At 34.7% G+C, this 20,573-nt stretch overlaps 1 protein-coding gene across 2 annotated transcripts in view; it reads left to right on the forward strand.

Annotated features, from left to right (window-relative positions):
* CFAP47 (cilia and flagella associated protein 47) overlaps positions 1 to 20,573 on the forward strand; it is a 269,686-nt gene that overhangs the window by 44,031 nt on the left and 205,082 nt on the right. For both annotated transcript variants that reach the window (XM_027638424.1, XM_027638431.1), the window contains exons 25-33: positions 2,544 to 2,736; positions 4,130 to 4,339; positions 11,132 to 11,232; positions 13,224 to 13,349; positions 14,093 to 14,345; positions 15,112 to 15,318; positions 17,940 to 18,042; positions 18,338 to 18,469; positions 19,195 to 19,390. In XM_027638424.1, coding sequence (XP_027494225.1) covers positions 2,544 to 2,736; positions 4,130 to 4,339; positions 11,132 to 11,232; positions 13,224 to 13,349; positions 14,093 to 14,345; positions 15,112 to 15,318; positions 17,940 to 18,042; positions 18,338 to 18,469; positions 19,195 to 19,390 — 1,521 coding nt within the window. The remainder of the gene's footprint in view (positions 1 to 2,543; positions 2,737 to 4,129; positions 4,340 to 11,131; positions 11,233 to 13,223; positions 13,350 to 14,092; positions 14,346 to 15,111; positions 15,319 to 17,939; positions 18,043 to 18,337; positions 18,470 to 19,194; positions 19,391 to 20,573) is intronic.

Raw genomic sequence — 20,573 nt, forward strand, 5'->3', positions numbered from 1 at the left:
AGTTTTGCAACAAACAGCGTAAAACTCCTCCTGTCCAGGGGAGGTGCCTGGGTGTTCCCACCTGAACCTGACCATATGTTAACCCACTGAGCTTAGTGTTCCATGGGCTTCCATGACGGATCAAGACTGTGATCATCACTTCGATCAACAGACGTCGAAATTGCAACAATCAAGTCTTGTCGCTGGATCCACTATCTATGCTTATCCTTTCTTTCCTTTCTTTCCTTTTCTTTATGTATTTTCTTAAGTGATATCTTTATGCTTTTATATTACTGTGTTGCTATAGATAATACTGCCCAAAATGGCTACATACCTGCTTTCCATTGCAACTGAATTGTTCTAAAATAAACCTACCATATATACACGTAACACAAGTCATTCAGTGTCACTTCACTCTAATCCACCCCAAGGGATCTGTTAACAAGAACCTGAGTTATCCTTGCCTTCAGGAGCGGGTCATAACAATACTATGCAGAATTTTGATGTGAGTAAATGTGTGGAGCCACACACAGAATGATCAGTGGATTAAGCACTGTCTGTTCTGTTTTTTGAGTGAGGGATTCTATGGCAAATAGATGCAATCTTATATTAATGCATTTGTTAGAATTGTTCTGTATAGAATGGATGGTTAATGTGAATATTTTAAAATGTGAGTTACTGAAAATTGCACATTCTTTGATAGTGACACATGGTCATCTACTTTTTTTCCTTCATTGTATTCCATCCCTATGGTATTTATTGATTATGGCCTTTACCATATACCATATGTCTGTATGAAGATAGAACACCAGAAATATTGTGTAGTTCTAGCTCAGCTAGATAGTCTTCTGTAGAACAGAAGATTGTCTGGCTCATATATGAGATTAACTTATACAGAACATCCTTTCTTACAGGCTTGTAAAAAATTTGTTTGACTCTTTGTCCATCTTCATGACCTTTTTCTGATGCTGTCTCACTTTTCCTTCATAAAAGGCCTAAGTGTCAGAGGAAGGTTTGTTCTTGTTGTATCAAAATCTAGAATCAGAATCTTCTTAGCCTTCTCAGCAGTATTGTCTCCTAAAGTTCATTTCCATTTGACGTGGAATTAGGCAGATGTTGCAAACACTGCAGCAGTTCTTACCAGACCTGGTTTTCACTTTACCACTTTCCTGTTTTCTGGTCTGAAACAAAGGAATCCTCAGGCCATGTTCTAGTGTCATAACAGGCTTCTGTGAAGCTCCTCTGTTTTCATCTCCATTAGGAAATTGGGTCCTACAAGGAGGAAATAAGACGAAGTGTTTTGAAGACACTAGATTTTATTCTTTTTGTTTGCAAACAGTGACAACTCTTTCTCAGGCTGTGGAATTAATTATCTGAGCTAACCTGAGAAGAACCTGTCATATGTATTTTGTTTGCAGTGACACATAAATGCTCATACAGACACATAAAACACAAATTATTTTTTTCTGGCTATCTTTTCCTCTTATTTATTAGGTAAGGATTTTTCCATACTGATCTGATAAAGAGGAATCAAATGAATAGGTGTTTTTTCTCAAAAATTAAAATTTTTGGGTTGTCTTACAACACATCATGCAGATTTGTTTCTAAGTACAAGAGCTGTTCACTAGGTGGCCCTCAAAATTGCTTGTGTTGCTATCTCTTCAGCAGTGGTAACATCTGAAAATTTGGTAAATGGCACTGCTTGATTTGGAATACCATTTTGATAGTGTAATGGTTATGGAAGGAAGCACCTTGCTCCCTGTGTCAGTGGAAGAAAATGTGCTTTTCCATCCTAGAGAAACTACCTTGCAGCAGTTAGGAAGGTGGCATGAGAAGGGGCAGAACACAAGGTAATTTTATCTTCACTATTGTCATGTCCAACTGCACTGTAGAGAATGCCTGGAGAAGGATCTTTGGTCATCCCATCACTTTTTTTTTTTTTTGTGGACTTGGCAATGTTAGTTTTGCAGTTGGAGTTGATGATCTTAAAGGTATTTTCCAACCTAAATGTTTCTATGAAATGGAAGATGCTCTTAGTGGAGGGTAGGACTGGTCCTACTGGCTTGTGTGAGGCTGACTTAGCAACATTACAGGTTTTAGGGTCATCTGTGTAACTGTAGTCATTGCCCTCTTAAAAGGCACCAACTTTTCTTTATCTTGGCAGTCAGATTCTTCTGATAGTTTTTCCTTTATAAAATAACTATTCTCTGTATCAATTATTATAATTTATAGTATGACTGCAACTCTTTAAAATCTGCTAAGTGTTGTATTGATATTATGTACAATAGAATATTAGTGCAATAAATTAAGAACTCAGACTTAAAAATTCTGACAAGTTAAAAAAAATGTGGCTTTTTCTTTGCTGCGGGCAAGTGTTCTAAGCTTTCTTAATAAATATTCTTCTGCTACTATGTTTATTTTATGTTAAAATCCATTTTTAGAAAGAAAGCAGTGCTGATTTTTTTTTTAAACAAACAAAAAACCTAACCCAAAACCTCTTAATGTAACTCCTTTATTTGCGTGTATTTATGGTAATATAATTTTTTTTAAAACCTTTTGAACAGCTTGTCCTGGGACATATACTTCTGAAATATCAGTGTATGTAAATGATAATCCATCACCATACAAGATAACATTGTCTGGCACTCTGAAGTCACCAAAACTAAATTTTGACCCTCCCTTTTTAATCATGATGCCAGTTCCTCTGGATGTGGAAACTGAAGCAGACATTAATATCATTCCACAAGATTATTTAAGGTAAAAATCTCAATGTAGATTTATTATGTAAATCCTGAATAATTGTCGGTTTTGTTCTCTTCCGAAAAAATGACTTAACTTTTGTTTGTGAAGACTTGTATTAATTTTATACTCAGCAGAAGAATGTATATATTTAAGAAAAAATTAATGTAATTAATATTGCTGTATATTCAACAAGCCCATATTTTGTCCTCAAACATTCCTGCTTCATGAAGTGACTATCTTCTGATTTATTCACTCTATGAATTCATATCAGAAATAAAAAATTACTATGAATAACACAAAAATTAAGAGCAGAGTCCTACCAGGACTTTTTTCTTAAGTTTAGCTGGATACTAAGATCATAGTAATTTCTTTTTTCATATTGTGATAAGATAAAATCTTTCTGTTGTCTTATTTTCTCTACTGCACAGGTTATAAGGCATTGTTTTGAAATCCAGCTGTTGTTTGAGCAGTTGGTGGGGTTGCAGTTTTTGGTGCTGTTTTTTTTCCTCCTTCCTTCTCCTCTTCTTCATAAGCAAGGTTTTAGTATTGAAAAGGACAGCACAAATGTTTTAGTCCTGCCACTTTTTACAACAGACAGTTCATGTATTTGTTACTTCTCTGTGGACCAACTTTATCTTGTTACTTATAAAAACCTTTTTGTAATCTTTCTAAGAACCTTTTGTAATATTACATACCATAACCCAGCTTCACAACTATTCCAATTTTTAAGATACGACTTTTCTGTTTTTAATCAGTAAGGAGCAATAATATTAGTTTTGCTCATATGGGTATCATTTCAATGAAGAAGAACTGGAGCAAAGCATATCTGTTGTCATAAATTAATTAAGTTGACTTTACCTTCAAATTATTATTGTCTTATCTTGTCTAAGTAGTACTCATTTATCAAGTGATTTGTCTATTGTCAATGACTCAGTGTTTGGAACTGAAAGGATTCCATAAGGATTTGGACTGACTGCCATTCTTATTTTGGAACTGAAACCTATAGTCACATAACTTGGGGAAACCATCTTAAGTATCTTCATGAAATTCCCCTTAATATTTCTACTTTAAAACTCTTTAAATTATTGTGCAATAATTCAGTGAAATTTTTAAGTTTTGGAAACCTATTTATGCCTTTTGTGGCACAGTTAATAGAAATTGCTCTTCATGTGGACATTGAGCTATTGTGGGTCAGTATAAAATGTTCAGATGCATATGAAGAAAACAAACTACCATCTAAATGTTGAAAGAATTTTAATTCTTTAATTAGTGTAATGTGATTTGTACTTCAGAACTAAAGTTATTCTTCTCTATTTAACTGTGAAAAAATAGTTCTGTGATGTGTGAATCAACTTTATTACTGCAATCCTGTGAGCACAAACACCATTATTATTTATTTTTAACACAGGCAATCGCAAATTCACTTTGAACTTCCTCAGATTGAACTTGAAGATGGTGACAGGATTTGCCCATTTTCTGTGCAGTTCCCAAAAGGACTAGACATTGTTGTTTCATCAGATGGCAAAAGTAATCAACTAATTTGCCATATCATCTTTAGATCATCTAAGCCGGTGTCATTTTTAGGGAATATGTGCTTCATTGATGAAGAAGAAAACAGGTAATGTGTGCAATTCAAATTCATTTGGGGGAAGGTTCCAAACTGACAAAGTTGAATATAAGACACAGAAGTCACAGTAGTTGGGTAAAGACATACAGGAATCATTCTGAAAAAATTAAAATGGAACATAGACATTTTTCTTTTTTTTGACTGAACTATTATTCAAAACTACAAAATTCAGCTTTGGCTTCTAATGTAAAATTAATCTGAGTGTCCATTTTAGGATCTTTTTTCAAGGTCTCATTCATATCTACTGGTAACTTGTGTCTTGTTTCTCTCTCCCCTTGGTGGGATGAGAGAGTTTATGTATAAGGAAGAAAGACAGGTGCTGTTGTGAGTAAAAGTCATTCCTGCAGTTACTGTTTTCAGTAAAGCAACTATTTTGAGGGCTAAATATCTCCACTCTACAGCTTAGAATGGGCTTTTTTCTAAATATTAATTTTATATTATTTTGATGTAAGGGTTATGGGCCTTTCAGTTATTGCTGCTCACATTGGATTGGTATTTTATATATTTCCAATTTAGATTGTCAGCCAGAAATCTATTTCTTATTAATTTTATTTAATTCTAAGATTTAGTCATTGTGTAGGTTCATAAATGTGTGCTGAAGTTTGCAGTGATTATGAGAAAAGGATAATTTAAGCTTATGATGAGGTCTAAAATATGGCTTCTGAGCAGGCACAATATTTAGTTTTAATAACTTTTTATATGATGCACTAACAACTTCTCAGACCTTGTTATAGAGAAATAAAAATTCCTCCTGTGTAATAAACTTTTTTCTATATTTCCCATTAAAAGGAATAAAGGATACAATCCTCAATTTAAAGGCAAACTCAGTGTGTTTTTAAAGAAATATAGCAAATGAAAGTCATCTAATTAACTATAAGAGCCATTCCTGCTGGTGAAGGTGAAAAAATTCATGCTCCAGAATTTCAAATCATCTTAAAATTGTTGCTATGTTTAGTAGTTAGGTACTTTTTAAAGGAACAGAAATAGTCACAGGAGTATATGTTATTTCCTGACAGGCAGTTGAGTGTGTATGTGGGCTGTAGGAGCAGGTGATACAAACCCTGAGCACAACTGCATGAAATAGCACAGCATCCAAAACAAAGGGGTTCTGTGTGTACCATTAGTCAGTGTAAAAATATTATTCATATTGGCTTTCAGAAGAAATTATTTTTATCATAACCAGAAAGAATTTTTTCCTTCAGTTGGAAAAGTCTTAGTAAGCACCTGATTCTCTAATCTTATTATTCTAATAAGGTACATGATAATTTATCCAGACCTGGATAAATTTATCCAGTTTTATTATTACTGTTGGTGTTATTATGTGCTTTGATTTCCATTCTGTAGTAACATGTAGCTGCAATTTCTTGTTCTCTGCATATCTGCCCTCATTCTTACCAGCCCAACCCCATGGGAGCCCTGTGCAACACGTTCAAACTTCAAACCTAATTATCTAAGCATTTGAGCAATTTGTTTCAGACTGTGCAACTAATGAATTTAAACTGCTTTGTTAATTTGAGTCTTTTAGGACGACAAGATTTCAGGGTCGTCTATGTCTTTAATAATAAAACAATGAAACCTATAACCTTTTATAACACCTATAAAAGCTAACTGGTCTTGAATAGGCTCCTGGACTGCTTAATAGGCTGTGAAATCTCACAGTATCAGGTACTGATGTCAGGTATTCCCTCTTTATATTTTCATTTTCAAGTAATAATATGTATTTTTAAAATTATTTGAAATAAAATTTTGAAATTTAACTTCCATTCCATGTTCTGGGATGTTCTTATTAAAATAGGCAACTTAAATTTGTCATGGGTTGGTAAAATATCATATCCTGTATTTAACTACTTAGAAGAGAAGCTCTAACCTCTAAGCAAAGCTAATTCTAGGCATATTTCAAGGCAGGAGTATTGACAAGGCAAATAGTCTTTGGATAATTTTTTTACTTAGCCTTTGCAGTGTTTTGCTTTTCTAAATTTGGTCCTAAATGTGAATAGGATTGATTTACATAGCCCATATTTATTCCTTCTAAATAATAATTTTTTTTCTTTAATACACAATGAACATTGGGTAGAGGATAGATAGAGTTGAATTTGACTACTTTACAGAAAATGTTTGAAAGATGACAGGCAATAATTTTTTATAACAAAGACATGCTATATGCACTTGTAAAAGAAAACTGAAGAGATATATGGTTGTCATTCATGTAGGAAATTTACTGTCCGCACAACTTCCATTAAATGGAACATATGAAAGTGCATTAATATTTATTTAATGACTACATTAAATGAGAATTTTCAGTTAATTTTTAATGTTATTTTAGATTTCTATTCTTCCTATTTGCTCCTTCGACTACAGAGCAAAATAAATGAGGTCTCCTTGCATAGGACTGATAGGAATACAGAAGTAAAAGATAACATAAAATCCAAGACTTTCTTGAGCAAGTATTTAATAAATGGGAATAAATATTTAGCTATGACAGATATTTCCTCCAAAAAACTTCCACAAACATGGCATGTTTATATATTTGCTCTCTACCATTATTATATCTTTCAATTTGCTGATTATACAAATACTTAAACAGAAAAGAGAGTTTTCTACCATCTTGATTGAAATGACATTTAATTTATTATTTCTAAAAATAATCAATAAACAACAGGTGCCTATTGTGTCATACAATCAAAGAAAGTGGTACTCTGAGCAGCAAGGTATCCCAGGATCCCCACTTGTGTTGGGTAGGTAAATTGATGTGGTCATTGGTGACACAAATGCTCTGAGGTCCTTGCCTCCCATGTTCTACTGTTTCCCATTTTCTTTCCTGCTCCTACTGGGGAGCTGTGGAAACTCATGCAATTTGTGAATTTATTCACGTTACTGTGGCTGGAGCTGCAGAAGGAGAGGCTGTCAGGGAATTTAGCCTCTAATAACAATATGATACAACTGAGACACAATCACTAACCCAGTTATGGATTGGTTCCAGTTGTTTTGATAGTCTGTCAGATCTCAGCGTCTCGCAGGGGAAACACTGCGTTCCCTTTGCTCTTGGGAAATGTGCCTAAGCCATGCAGCTCTTTAATAGGCACTGCTGGCAAATGTCCAATGCATTTATTCTGCTGGCACGCCTGGGAGAACTAAAGCTGTCAATGCTTTCAATATCATTTACAGTTGGAGAGAGCAGAGAGCTGGAAAACATTGGAGTTCTTGATATTTGCATTCTGCTTTGCAGCGTTCATTTGACCTTAGGATATATTGGCATTTTGTTTCAGATAGTTGGGAGTGCTTTTGAAAACCAGGATGGTCCAAACCTATTAATCACTCCTGTTCTTTTCTGTGCTTGTGGCTTTCTCCCACTGTGATGGTCCCTGAGAGCTGAAGCATCTGTTATTCAAGAATTAAAGAACTGATGTCTGCCTGCATTTCTAGAGCGCTTGGGATACACTGATACAAAACAAATAACTTGTTTCAGGAAATATCTGAAATGCTATAGAGCAGATTAAAAAGGATAAATATATATTGGTTCAGGTTCTTTTGTCTTTCAACAAATATTAAACCATATAATTTAATGAAAAAAATCAGTTATTTGAAGAGAAGTGAAGAACTTCTTATATAAACTTTTTCTTACAGTGTTAGATGGTATTTTTTGTCATCACAGTTGGAGCTTTACTTTCGGTGATCAGCAGGTTTCAAATGTTGGTAAACACAATATATTTAGTGGCAATTTTCCTATTTTGTGTTCTTTTGAAATACTCATTAGGGAATAAACACTGAAATAGCAGTGGCAATGATGGTCCATGTAGATAACAAATTTTTTACTTACTTTATTAAGCATTATAAAACTGAATACACTGAATAATTTAACACATTAGTGACTTCACATTTGCTAGCAATGGAGGTAGCTTTCATTCCAACAGAGTAACACAGACCTTTGTATAATTTAGTTAAACTCTGCTGCAAATGCCAAAATAAATATATTACACAAGACTTCTAGTTTTATAATGTCACTTTGTTAATGGTGTTATAAATAAAGGTCAGTGGTAAAAGATGATTTTAAGCACATGCAGAATGTACATGTCTTTTGTAATCTGTTTGCTGCGTTTGTATGGCAATGTGTATGTTTTTCTGTCTGGTGCTGTATATCTTAATGCCTTTATCATTGTATGAGAAACATTTAACTCTAGCACCTTTGCTTTTCTGCCATATGTTCTTATGAATGGAGTGTCATCATTTGACACTCAGATTAATTTTTTAGCTACTGTCTAATTCTCGAACTTTCCTTTCAAATAGCACTTTTGGGAAAATGCTGTATTAAAATATTTAATGGTAAGTGGACATGTGGCCAATAAGTGAGTTGATATTTATTATCATAAAATGACTGAGGTTGGAAAGAGCTTCCAGAGATCATCTTGTCCCCTCTTCAAAGAATCAACTCTCTTGTCCAGTTGGTGTTTGAATATGTTAAAATACTGAGAGTCCATAAACTTCTCTGGGCAGACTTGTCCAGAGTTTAGCCACTCTCATGTTTTGTTTTATTTTGTTGTTTTTTTTTTTTTTTCTCTGATGAATTGATAAAATGTCCTGTATTTCAATTTGTACCCATTGCCTTTTGCGTTCTCACTGAGCATTGCTGAGAAAAGTTTGGCTCCATCTTCCTTCTCCCCTCCCATCAGATATTTGTACACACAGACAAGATCCCCCTGAGCCTTCTTTCCTCCCAGCTGAACATTCACAACTCTCAGAATCTCCCCATATAGCAAATTCTTCAGTCCCTTCTTCACAGAACCTGGATCTTTGTGATCAGTGTCAGCTGCAGAATCAGTTGTTGACTTGCAGATCCATCTGCTCATCCTCAATATTTGTATTGTTTGGGTGTATTCATTTCTCTTACTTTGTTACCAGCAGGCAATGAGGTGTGTCGTTGTGGGATTCTTAGCAGCACGGAACAGGGAGGAGCTTCTCTTGCAGCAGCACCACGACCTCTGAGGGATTTATTTGTACACAGATGTTCTGTTGCAGTGACTGTTCTTTATATTCCAGAATATGCACTTAATGTCTTTGCTTTGAGGAGTATCACTCGTGGAATTTGGATAAGTAGTTAAGCTGTACTGCAGTTGTTCTCAAGCACAGTTTTGTGTTTCATTACTGTGCAAGTTGGAGCACGAATGAAAATTTGGCATATGCCCAAATCTAAAACCAGCACTGAGGATGGAGATGGCTGAGGTACCACAGTAAAGTCGGGTTGGAAGTTGGCAAACTTTTCTGTGTTGTTGTTATTGATCCTGTGTGTCTTTAAATGGCTTGGTAAAGTTAGAAAAAACAAACTCTGACACCTGGTTTGAGCATGTACAAATATACATTTTGTGCATATACATAGATGTTGATATAACTCTTATAGCCATCTGTCCTGCTCCTGAGATTTCTGCTGAATAAAAGCAGAAAGGATGACATTAGCTAAAAAAATACTGTGCTACAAGGTGCAACTGGCCAAGACCCTTGTTCCAATAGGATTGACATGTCCTATGAACAAATAAAAACATTGTAGAGCTGGATTACTGATTTAAATAGCTGTTAGCTATGAAATTGGAATTCCAATTTGAATATTTACAAATAAGAAGATGGCTATGGATTATATTGGACCCTTTCTCTGTTTAAAAAGTTTTCTTGAAAGGGATATCTAAGGAGAGGGAAGCATGAAAGAGAAAACTACATTCTGATAGTTTTAAAACATTTCTGTTTTCCTTGATTAAGTTTTTCTATAAAAAAGCAGTAAAATCTGATTATGTCATATATAAGTTAATCTGAAAGGTCTTGTGATAGCTTTTAATGTTAATCTAAATTTACAATAAATAGGAATCTCTCAGTATTTTATTTGAAGAAAATAAAATATTCTGTGCAAGGTACGTTTCCAATATGCATAATTGCCAATATATTAAAGCAAGATGGATATCAGCATGCTGTTTGAATTATTAAAATACACTTTTCTTTGTATTTTTGACAGCTTAGTCAAAACAGTTAATTAACATTAATGTTAATTAATAAGTAAATGTGGAGTGGAGTAAAAAAACACAGCTATTTAATAACATAGGACTAAGCTCAGTTTAATTACCTGTCAGTTGCAATGAGCTAAGAACATGAATACAGATGGCTAACAGGGTTCCATTGGTGGCAATAATTTGCTTGTTGACTGGACTCAGAGACTGAGGAGGTGAAGCACGAAAAAAGGATTAAAAGGGGGATTGCTGCACATTAATATAGCTGCTACAGATAGTACAAACACTCTAGTGAACACTGGAACATGAACATCAATTTCTATTATATTCCAGCAATTGTAGTCAATATCTTCTTGTTTTTAAACTGAATTTATTTATTTTTAAGTATTTATTTTGACATTTCTACAAAGTCTTATAGAAAAAAATGATATATCAAATAGAAGTTGCTTTTCAAGAAAGCTTCCCCTGTCAAAAGTTATAGGACACATAAATGTCAGCTGTGATTTTAATATTTTGGTTTCTTTTTAGAGAGACAGAGTTAATTCATTTCTTGAAATCTCTACTAGCTCTTTCAGACTGATGATACACCTGTACTCAAATTATGAAATGGAAGTACTATACTAAACCTCAACATTTTGACAGGTGCACTCCCACCTGTGCAATCTCCTGTTGAACCACTACCGAAGAGTGGAGGAGTTGTCTGGACACCTTCATTCTGTCTTTTGTCCTTGTGCTGAAATGTCTCGATTACCATTGTGAAATAGAAAATGGTAACTTCTGTGTTTTGTTTTCAAAGGTTCTCAATTCAGATTGCAGCAACAGCAGAGAATTGTCTTCTTACTTTATACCCATACTTGGCATTTCACTGCTCTGATCAAAAAATTACCTTGAGAAGCCGTAAGTAGTCAACAATCAACCTCTGAAATTATATTATGTCCAGTAGTATTATCAATGTTTTCAGGGTTATAACAGGAATGTGATCATCAAGATGGCATTTTTTCTCATTAGTTTCAGGGGGATACTGCAATTCATTTTTTAAAACCATTTAATAACTTCAGTTTTCCTGTTGAAAATGAGGAAAATGTATAAATGATTAGGTAATGTTTATTGAAAAAATATTGAACAAACCTAAATTTTACAGGACGTTTTGTGAAGCTTTTATTGTGAGTAGAGAAAATGGCCCAAATAATAGAGAATAAATTTTTTAAAATATGATCATTATTTGCCTCTTGTGAATTATTTTCAAGGTTTTTTTTAATTACTGTCCTTGAAGGGTGAATGGCACAGCCGTATTTTAAGACCTAATAAAAGCCTGTGATCAGAGAGCAGAAATATTTTTGTAATATGTTTCTCTACCTGCCTCTCTGTCTCTATATCTCTGCCTGTGCTCCCCTGCTGACCCCATCTCTGCCTCAGTGATCTGTAATCTCTGTACATGTGGCTGTGCTTATGGGAACAGATTAGGATCATTGTCTAATTCAGGTTGGAAGGGATCCCTGGGAGTCATCTAGTCCAACCTCCTTCTCGAAGCAGGTTCAAGTATGGGGTAAATAATTGTATTTTTTTTGTAGCTGTTGGGATCTGATATGTTTTGATTACAGAGACAAGACTTTCAGGTAAGCAAGTAAGTCCTTAGATCTGAAACAGATTTAACTTTAAACAATGAATTCTAAGACTGCATTAACTTAAAATAAGTGTGTTACTTGGAGTATTTAAGAGCAAAGAGAATTAGTACTTGTGAAGTTCAAAAAGGGATTAGTAAAAAGGCAGGCAATGTTTTGGGGTTTTTCCCCGCTATAGACTGTAGTTATTGGTACCATATCATTCAGGGATTATAACACAATAAAATGATGATAGGAAAGGGGGAGGGGGAGAGTATTATCTCTTATTAATGTGTAATTTTTTTTATTTCTTTTTCCTTGTTTTGTGTGACCAATAGATCATTTTTGCAAGTTGTCTTTTTAAGATGCTTTGTAGGTTTCCCTTGAGGTTTAAGCCAACAATGGTTTTATAAGAAATGATCTCCCATTAATGATTGGATATTTCTGTCCTGCATTGATTGCTTATTGGTTTGTTCACACTGTCAGTTTGTATCAATTTTGAAGCAAGTCATTACCACTAAATTCTGTGAGTCTTTTTATGTGTTTTTTTATAGACTATTTTGGTGTGAAATGGAGTTTAATATGACCAAACCATATCTTTGAAAGCTATTCAGGAAGGCTTTGCTTCCACTTGGACACCATGCTCTTGTTTTACAGCAATTGCTCCAGATGATACAATTAACAATGCCAGCAATCAAATGTTAATCATACAAAGTTTTCCCTTCTCTTAGTATTGTGTTTACTTCTCTAGAAACTATACTTGGTTCCTCTTTTGTTCTGGACTGACATCAGAAGTAGCTGGCAGAGGGTCCTCTAATCCTATCATAGGCCAACATGAGAATGTCAGAACATATGTTCTTTCAGAATGATGGATTGATGAAGTTTACTTCTGAGTTTGGTTTCTGAAATATTTTTTGTTGGGTCTGAAAGAGCTTGATAGTGGTATGCTGAGACTCATTACACAGCTGTGATCAAAAAGTCCTTAAGAATGTTTTGTTCATGACAGAATTCTTGAATTAGCATTGTTTTGATGGGTGCTTTTCAGCAAGTAGGAAAACTCATCCTGTAAAACATACAGTTAATGGAAAAAATATGCAAGAAACTTTTTTTCTGGCCCCCAGTCTAATGACTGAAGGGAGATTTCCATGATGAGTCAAATCAGAACTGCTACTTGATTAATTGAAGCATGAAGTAGGAAAATATAGAAGCAGCTATCCACTTATAATCTATTAGAGCACAGACAATAAAATATGTTTTCTCAAGTGCAACTTCCATCTTGTTTTACAGACTGTAAAGACAGCAGCAGTGCAGAAGTTGTTTTGCATCCGTGTTTTACACCCCAATCCCCTTCCCACAGTATTTCCTCAAGTTCCTTTGGTGGAACCAGTGGCTCAGGTGAAGTTTCTCTATCAGGTATAATGCAACACATATATTCAATGATCTTGTAAAGAATAAGTCTCTTTCCTCCACAATGAATTGTTTTTTCTTCTTAAATCCCAACAAGCCTTTTTTTATTCACAAAGGTATCAGCTAGTTTAATTTTTGCATCATTTAATGTAACATTAAAACTGCAACAGTGGTATTAAAATACATCTTCAAGGACAGTTACCTAAGTTACTTGTGCTATACAGAAATTAATTGTTTTCCTAGTTATCTTTTTGTGCAATAATATTGTTGTTATGAACTGGTCAGAATCTAGGAGAGAGAAGGCCTAAAAGAGGGGAGAAAAGTCCAAAGGCTTATAGATGTGGGCTTAATTATACCTATAGAGTAACTGATATAGTGTCTGAACACTGATCACTTAGCCATGCTGTGTGGTTCGGGTGGGGAACTAGCACTGACTGACTGGCAAAGCTGTATCTGTTGGAACTGTGTGACTGTTTCTTTAAGATTGCTGTCTGTGGTTTTGTAAGCCATATCTGAATTTATTTTTTGCTGTTTGGGTATTTTTTTCTTTGTTTCAGTGGTTTGTTCTATTCCAAAGACACCTGCACGCCAATTGTTTACTCTCAGAATAAGCTGATCATTTGTTGTCTGAATTTTTTTTTGGTTTTTTTTGGAAACAATTGTGTGTTAAATATTTTTGTTCTAGACAAAAGTAGAGAAATAAGGAATCTTTCAGGATTTCTTTTTGTGTGTGTGTGTGTATCATTCAGAGGTGGATACTGCTTTTGAAAATGAGAGTGCTGAATATGCCAGTGAAGACAGTGAAGTTGTAAGTGAAGAGAGTGAAGTTGTCCGTCGAAGTCGTAGGGAAAAAAATAAACTTGAATTATCTCTTTCTCCTGATGAAGATGAAGAGGAGTACATCTTCTTTCAAAAGACTATAACTGCTATTAAGAGTTGGTTCACGCTCTTTGGCTGGCCTAAGGGACAGAATCCTATTTCAATACCTCATTCGCTGAGATGGTAATTAATACCTGCTTACAGATAACTCATGTCTGTCTAACAAAATGTTGGCACATATCTACTAAAGTGTTTTGGTTGTGATCTAAGGAATATAAACATGCTCTAATGTATAGTTTTCTATTAAAATTATAGCTTATATGTGCTGCTTATATGAAAATGTCATCCAGGGATTATTTTTAACTTTCTAAAATATATTTTCAACCTTTATGCTCTGGCATATCATGTTGCAGTGTATGTTAAATAGGCAGTTCAAATTATGTCACCCTCTGAACTGAAATTGATTCTTCTCCCAGAATGATCACAGTTCTAGTGGTTTAACAATGTCATTTTTTCCTCACATGATCTAAAGATCAAGAAACATATGGGAAAGAATATTTCATAGTCTTGAAAACACCCTGGAAATATATCAGTCTTAGGGGCATCACTTAGCTGACTTTATCTAGCTTGCTACTAAATAATGAAGAAGCCACTTTTCTGGGACACAAACACATAGACATTTATAAACATGATAGGAATCAAAGTTATGTTTGGTAGAAAGCATTGACAAACACGAAGTTACGTATGAAGTATTTCACATACACATATTAAATATTACATGCACTTCAAAATTCTTGAAATTGTGTAAGAAGGAAAAATCGCTATACTTTTCGACCTTCATGCTGCTGTTTTTGATGCATGACCTATTAAACTTAACATTCTGATACATGTAATTTTAGATCATTTCGTACATTTAAAAGAATAATATCAAAGGCTTTTTCTCTCTTAGCGATGTGTGTAAAGTCCAGACGACTATTTCACAAGATAAGGTTTTTACACGAAACCTCAGCAAAGATAAGGGGTTTTGTGAGATGTTATTCCATCTGTATGGAGAATCATTACCAGGCATTGCAGCGAGCCAGTTACTGTCCCGTGATCCAGTAGAACGAATGTTACAGCTCCACTGGCAGCATTCGGCACTGCTTTCTTTCCTCAAGTAAGTACAAGTATGATGAAATATGCATTCATCCATCTTGTCTTTCCACTCTTTTCAATTAGCATAGTTCAAACATGATTCCAACTGAATGGTGTACTGTAGGTTTTCTTTGATACTTTTTTTTTTTTGGTGAGGTAAGATTTATGTATTATGACCTTTAATTTGTTTTTACCAAAGTTGTCCTCTACAGTTTACACTAATCAAAGTGTCCTTTGGTAAGTTATATTCAACACAGAAATTCCACAGGAACTCTGCTTCCTTTATTGCAAAAGAAGATGACTCTCAACCTCAATACTTAGGCAGACTCAGTAGATGGTCAGATGAAGTTTTTCAGTAATGTTCTTACCATTCCACTGATGTTCTTGATGGAACCTGATGGCTCTTCTGTGCAGTCTTCCCATTGAGCTTTTTCGGGACTCTAGGAGTCTTGAAACCAGCATAAATGATGGTTTTTGCATACTTTAAAGTGATGAGTTTTGGGGTAAGTGGATCCCAACCCTTTTTGCTGTGCATAAGAACAATTGGAAAGAATTACTTAGGTGTTTTTAAGGTGGTTGCTTGGGAATTTTTTAAAGCTTTTAATAGCTAAATTTTAATAAATGACTTCAGTTTTACTGAGTTTTGTCTGTTAAGTCACTGATGTATTCAGAGCAGAACTGAAGCAACAGCCAGTTGGTCAAGGCTAAGTCAAGCATCTTTTGTACACAGAATGGAAGTTGTTGAGGTCTGTTGATTAGATATGAATTAGTAATACATAACGATCTGAGAAAAACACAGGTTTTCATAGGAAAGCAGTTCTAGCTAAATTCCTGTACTTATCTGTATTTTGATAATCTTGGAGGTCTTTTCCAGTCTGAACCCTTCTATAATTAAACTTGTGCTCAGTATGTGCTTAACGTTACCACATCCTGTTAGTTTTCTGCCTCTTCTAGTTTATGTGAATCCTTTAATATTTCTTCATTCCTCCTGATTTATGGATATACTTTTCCTACTTGTACATTTTAGGATCAATTAGAATATTTGCATTTCTTCATGGGTGTTTATAGATCATAGCACAAAAATGTACAATATCTGTACTGCTGTCATGACTGTCTGTAGTGATGGTAAGACTTCTAGAGCCAACTGAGATATGAATAATTTATCTGTGATCTGCTATCCCTGCACGTTTATTGTGATTTGTGGAAAGTCAGCAGATAGCTCTTGGATTTTTTCCACCAACCACTACTTTCTGGTCAGCATAGTTCAAATAAAGCATAATTTGTATTTTAAATTTTCCACTTGTCAAGGCAGGTGGATGTTGCTCACTGTTTCAGGAAACATTCCAAGTATCAGTTTTATTGTCCTCCACTCAGAGGATTTCCTTGATGCATTACTGCAGCAGTATAGGAAGAGCTTGGGTATTTTATAGTACAACTAAGTTTTTGCAAGTCCTGTGTCTTGAGGAAAAATGTCTTAACAGTGTGAAAATATTGATCTTGGAGAGCTGGCATCAGCTTAAATATTCACCTGAATGAAGAGGAATTTTTTTGAAAGAATGTTCCTCAGTAGCAAAATGCAGCCAATTATGAGAACATACAGTTACACAGAGCTTTACTGTGATGACATGTAACCTTGTTATGTAGTATTTCTTGGAAAGAAAATTGTAGATTACACCTATTCCCATGTACCTTCCAAGTAAAAACATCAAAAGGAAGTTAGGATACTTGAGAAGATTAATATTGCATAGATTCCAGTCTTCTATTATTCGGGAAGAGCTGAAGATTAAAATGGTTTTCATTGGAAAGATTCTATGGGTGAATGAAAAATGGGAATTTCAGACATGGTAAGTTTTAGAACCAGACTATTAACTTGACGTTGGTTTGGAGTCTCTGAATAAAGTATTTTTGTTTTTAAAAACTTGCAAATAATTGAAAGAAACATGACATTTCAATAATATGAAAAGATAATGTCACCATGTAAAGTATGGAAACTGAGATTATACTGTTACTAGAAAAGTATAATTCTATGGGAAGAGAAATAAGTTTTCATGGTCCAAATTTTGAACTGATATTTGACTTTTAATGTGTAAAGTAAATTCATATTGGACTGTATGGTACCAGAAAAATAGGATCACTTCATTTGAATGAAAGACTGGTTATATAACAAGAAAAGTTAGTTTGATTTTTATTCACTTTAACCATGTCAAAACCACAGAGAACAATTTAAATCTAGTTACGCTGTGATAATCTTCCTGACCTAAAAGACAGGAAGCTTTTCTGCTCCTCTGAGAAAAACAAACTTAAAAATTCTTCATTGTTTTCTCCTTTCCAGCTCATTTGCTTAAACTATGTCATTTGAGGTAAAGAATAGTCTTTCTTCACTTGAAAATTAGTTTTTTTGGTATTCATTCTAATGCAGTTGCCTTTTTCTACTACAATTACTTTTCCTATTGCATTTATTAGCAACTTGAGAAGGGGTGGCAGGTCAGTTTAGCAGTTAGCAGAATTTTGAAATACCTTCACTTACACCCATAAGACTTCCAGTATGTATGTGTATGTGAGTGTATATATATCTATATATCTATATATCTTAAAAACAATTATCTTTTCTACCTATTAACTTTTCCTGCTTTACAATTTCAGAAACATAGGGGCATATCTTCCTCACGTAATGCCAGAATTTCTGCTTGAACCTGAAGATTACAAGATATGGATTAAAGTGAAAAACCAAAAATCTATACTGAAAGTAGGTTGTTCCTTTTTTTTTTCCTTTTTATTTTTCTTTTTTTTCTTTTTCTTTTTTCTATCTTGTCTGTTGCCCCTATTTCCTGATTGCTGCTTTCAACTCCTGTCAATTCTGTATTGTAGTTCTTATTCCTGAGATAGTGGCAAACTGTAAATGGTTCTACTGTTGGTCACTATTGCACTATAGTAGATGTTACCAGTCATTTATGCCACTGATGCCTTATTGTCCTCTTGTGAATTTCCATCCAAACTGCTGAAATGACTGTGGAAAATAAATCCCATCTCTTTTTCTGAAGGCAGAGTTGAATATGGGAGATGTGAAAACCTCAGACAGATTTAGTGACAAGAATATATTCATCCTGGAGGATGACACATTTGAGACAGTGAGCAAACGAGCTTGGACAGATGTGCTACTGCAGATATACAAGGTAAACTGCAGATATGTTTGCTACAAAATTTCGAGGAACTGATGGCCAAAAATCTTGTTTTGAAAAAGATCTGTAGTATATTCTGTGTTTGTTTTTTTTTTTCCAAACAGATCTGTAAAACTAAATACTTTAAAGTATTTTACTCCTCTGTATCAGAGAAGGAAAAAGGAAGAGTGAGAACATTGTAGTTTTTTTAGTTATAATACTTTAACAGTCAGTTAACATGTTGCTGCTAGGAAATGTTATCTTAGTACAGTCTGTATTTTGTAGAATTTGACAGACTTGGTGCTATGATCACTTTCCTGGGGAGCCTGTTGCAGTGACCGACCACCACTGGGTGCAGAACCTTTTCCTGATATCCCAACTGAACATGCAGCTTCATTCCCTTTCCTTGTGTCCTATCACTGGTCACCAGAGAGAGGAGATCAGCCCCTTTGTCTGTGCTGCTCCCCTTGAGGAACGTGTAGACTGTGACGAGATCACTCTTCAGCCTTTTCCAAGCTGAACAAACCGAGTGATCTCAGCTGCTTCTTGTACATCTTACCCTGGAGACCTTTCAACACCTTGGTGTTGGGTAATGGTTGAGTCCATGCTAATGTGTAAACTCTTTAACCTTTTCTGTATTGGAAAGGCTTTTGTTTTTTGAATTTGATGCTTATTTTTAATCCTTCAACTTGAAACTCTTTTTACAATTCATGCTTTAAAACATGTTTTTATCATTTCAGGTGTTTGTTCTTCGACGTGTTTCTTCCCATAGCAAAACTGACCCATCCAGCTTGGAAAGCATGCAGAACATGCCAAGAATAAAACCAGAACCTTTATCCAGTAATATATATTCTTCATATGAACGAAAAATCCTCACCTGGTTGAATAACAATTATGAGACAAATCGAAAAATCGTGTGGAAGGATTGTCAAAAAGGTGAGAATTCTTTCACTATGCTCTTCCTTCTAACACTCCTTTTTGTAGACTTTCACAGTTGTTATTCATAGAGATACATAAAAACTTATAATCGACAGTATGTTTTGGGGGATAAGTCCTTGCCTGCCCATTTGTATTTCTTTTCTTTGTGTTTCTGTGTTCCAAGAACAGCATCTTTTGACCAGTACTGTTTATGATAGACCTTCTGTGTTGTTTGTGATCTTACCATTTTGAACTAGGCATAAAGGGTGAAGTGTTGCGAACCTTTTCACTTTCTTCTTTCCATTAATAACGTCAGGAAGTGCTAACAGTAATTACTTTATCCTAATTTTCCTGTTTATACTCATACAGAGTTGTTAGTATTTGTGCTTATAGTGGTGTGTTTGAGAGCTAACTTTTCAGAATTTTTAGAATTTTTGTGTGTCCTTTATTCTAATGACATTTAACAAGGTAATAGAGACTAAGGTTCCAGATTATAAATCTTGTCCTACTTGCAAGAGCAATTTGACTCTCATGATTGCTTGGATAAGGTTAGATAAAATGACCTTTTTTATTTAAGACTGATCTAGCCATTTCTGGTATTCAAATTTGATAAAACTGTTCAACCACTAATAATTATTACTTCCTTTTCCTTGTATGATTTTCCCCTTTTGCTTCTTGACCCTAACTTCATTGCCTTTTTCAGCATTACTCTGAATGGGTAGTGAACCCCTAGAAAGGCCAGTCTGATGTTGAGCAGGGAAGGCCTCCAGAATGGCTCATAAGCCATGTATAGAAAAGGTTGTCTAGTGTCATTTTTACCTTGAGTGATTTCTGACCTGTCTGAATTATGGATAATCTATTTGCATATCATCTTCCAGAAGTCTCACTTGACCATATGCTTTGAATATCCCTTTGCTTCTCTTCCTTTACTGTATAGAAGCAAATTAAACTGGATATTCTCAAATGTGTTGAATAATTCTGCTGATAAGGTTGAAAGGTCAGTCTATACCCCTGCCTCCAATAGAAATGGATTTCTAGCTATCAGCTCTTGGCTTGATTCTGCTCTTATGATTAACTCAGGGAGCTTCCTAGCTAAAGTAACATGCCCTACAGTAGGCATTTGCAATGTATTATTTTTTGTTTTCTGTGTCTAATGGAGCTGTCTCACAGATGCAAGCACTCTGCTCTGCTGGGTGTTATC

This window comes from Corapipo altera, unplaced genomic scaffold (genome assembly GCF_003945725.1).
Source record: "Corapipo altera isolate COAL_440 unplaced genomic scaffold, ASM394572v1 0, whole genome shotgun sequence".
NCBI lineage: Eukaryota > Metazoa > Chordata > Aves > Passeriformes > Pipridae > Corapipo > Corapipo altera.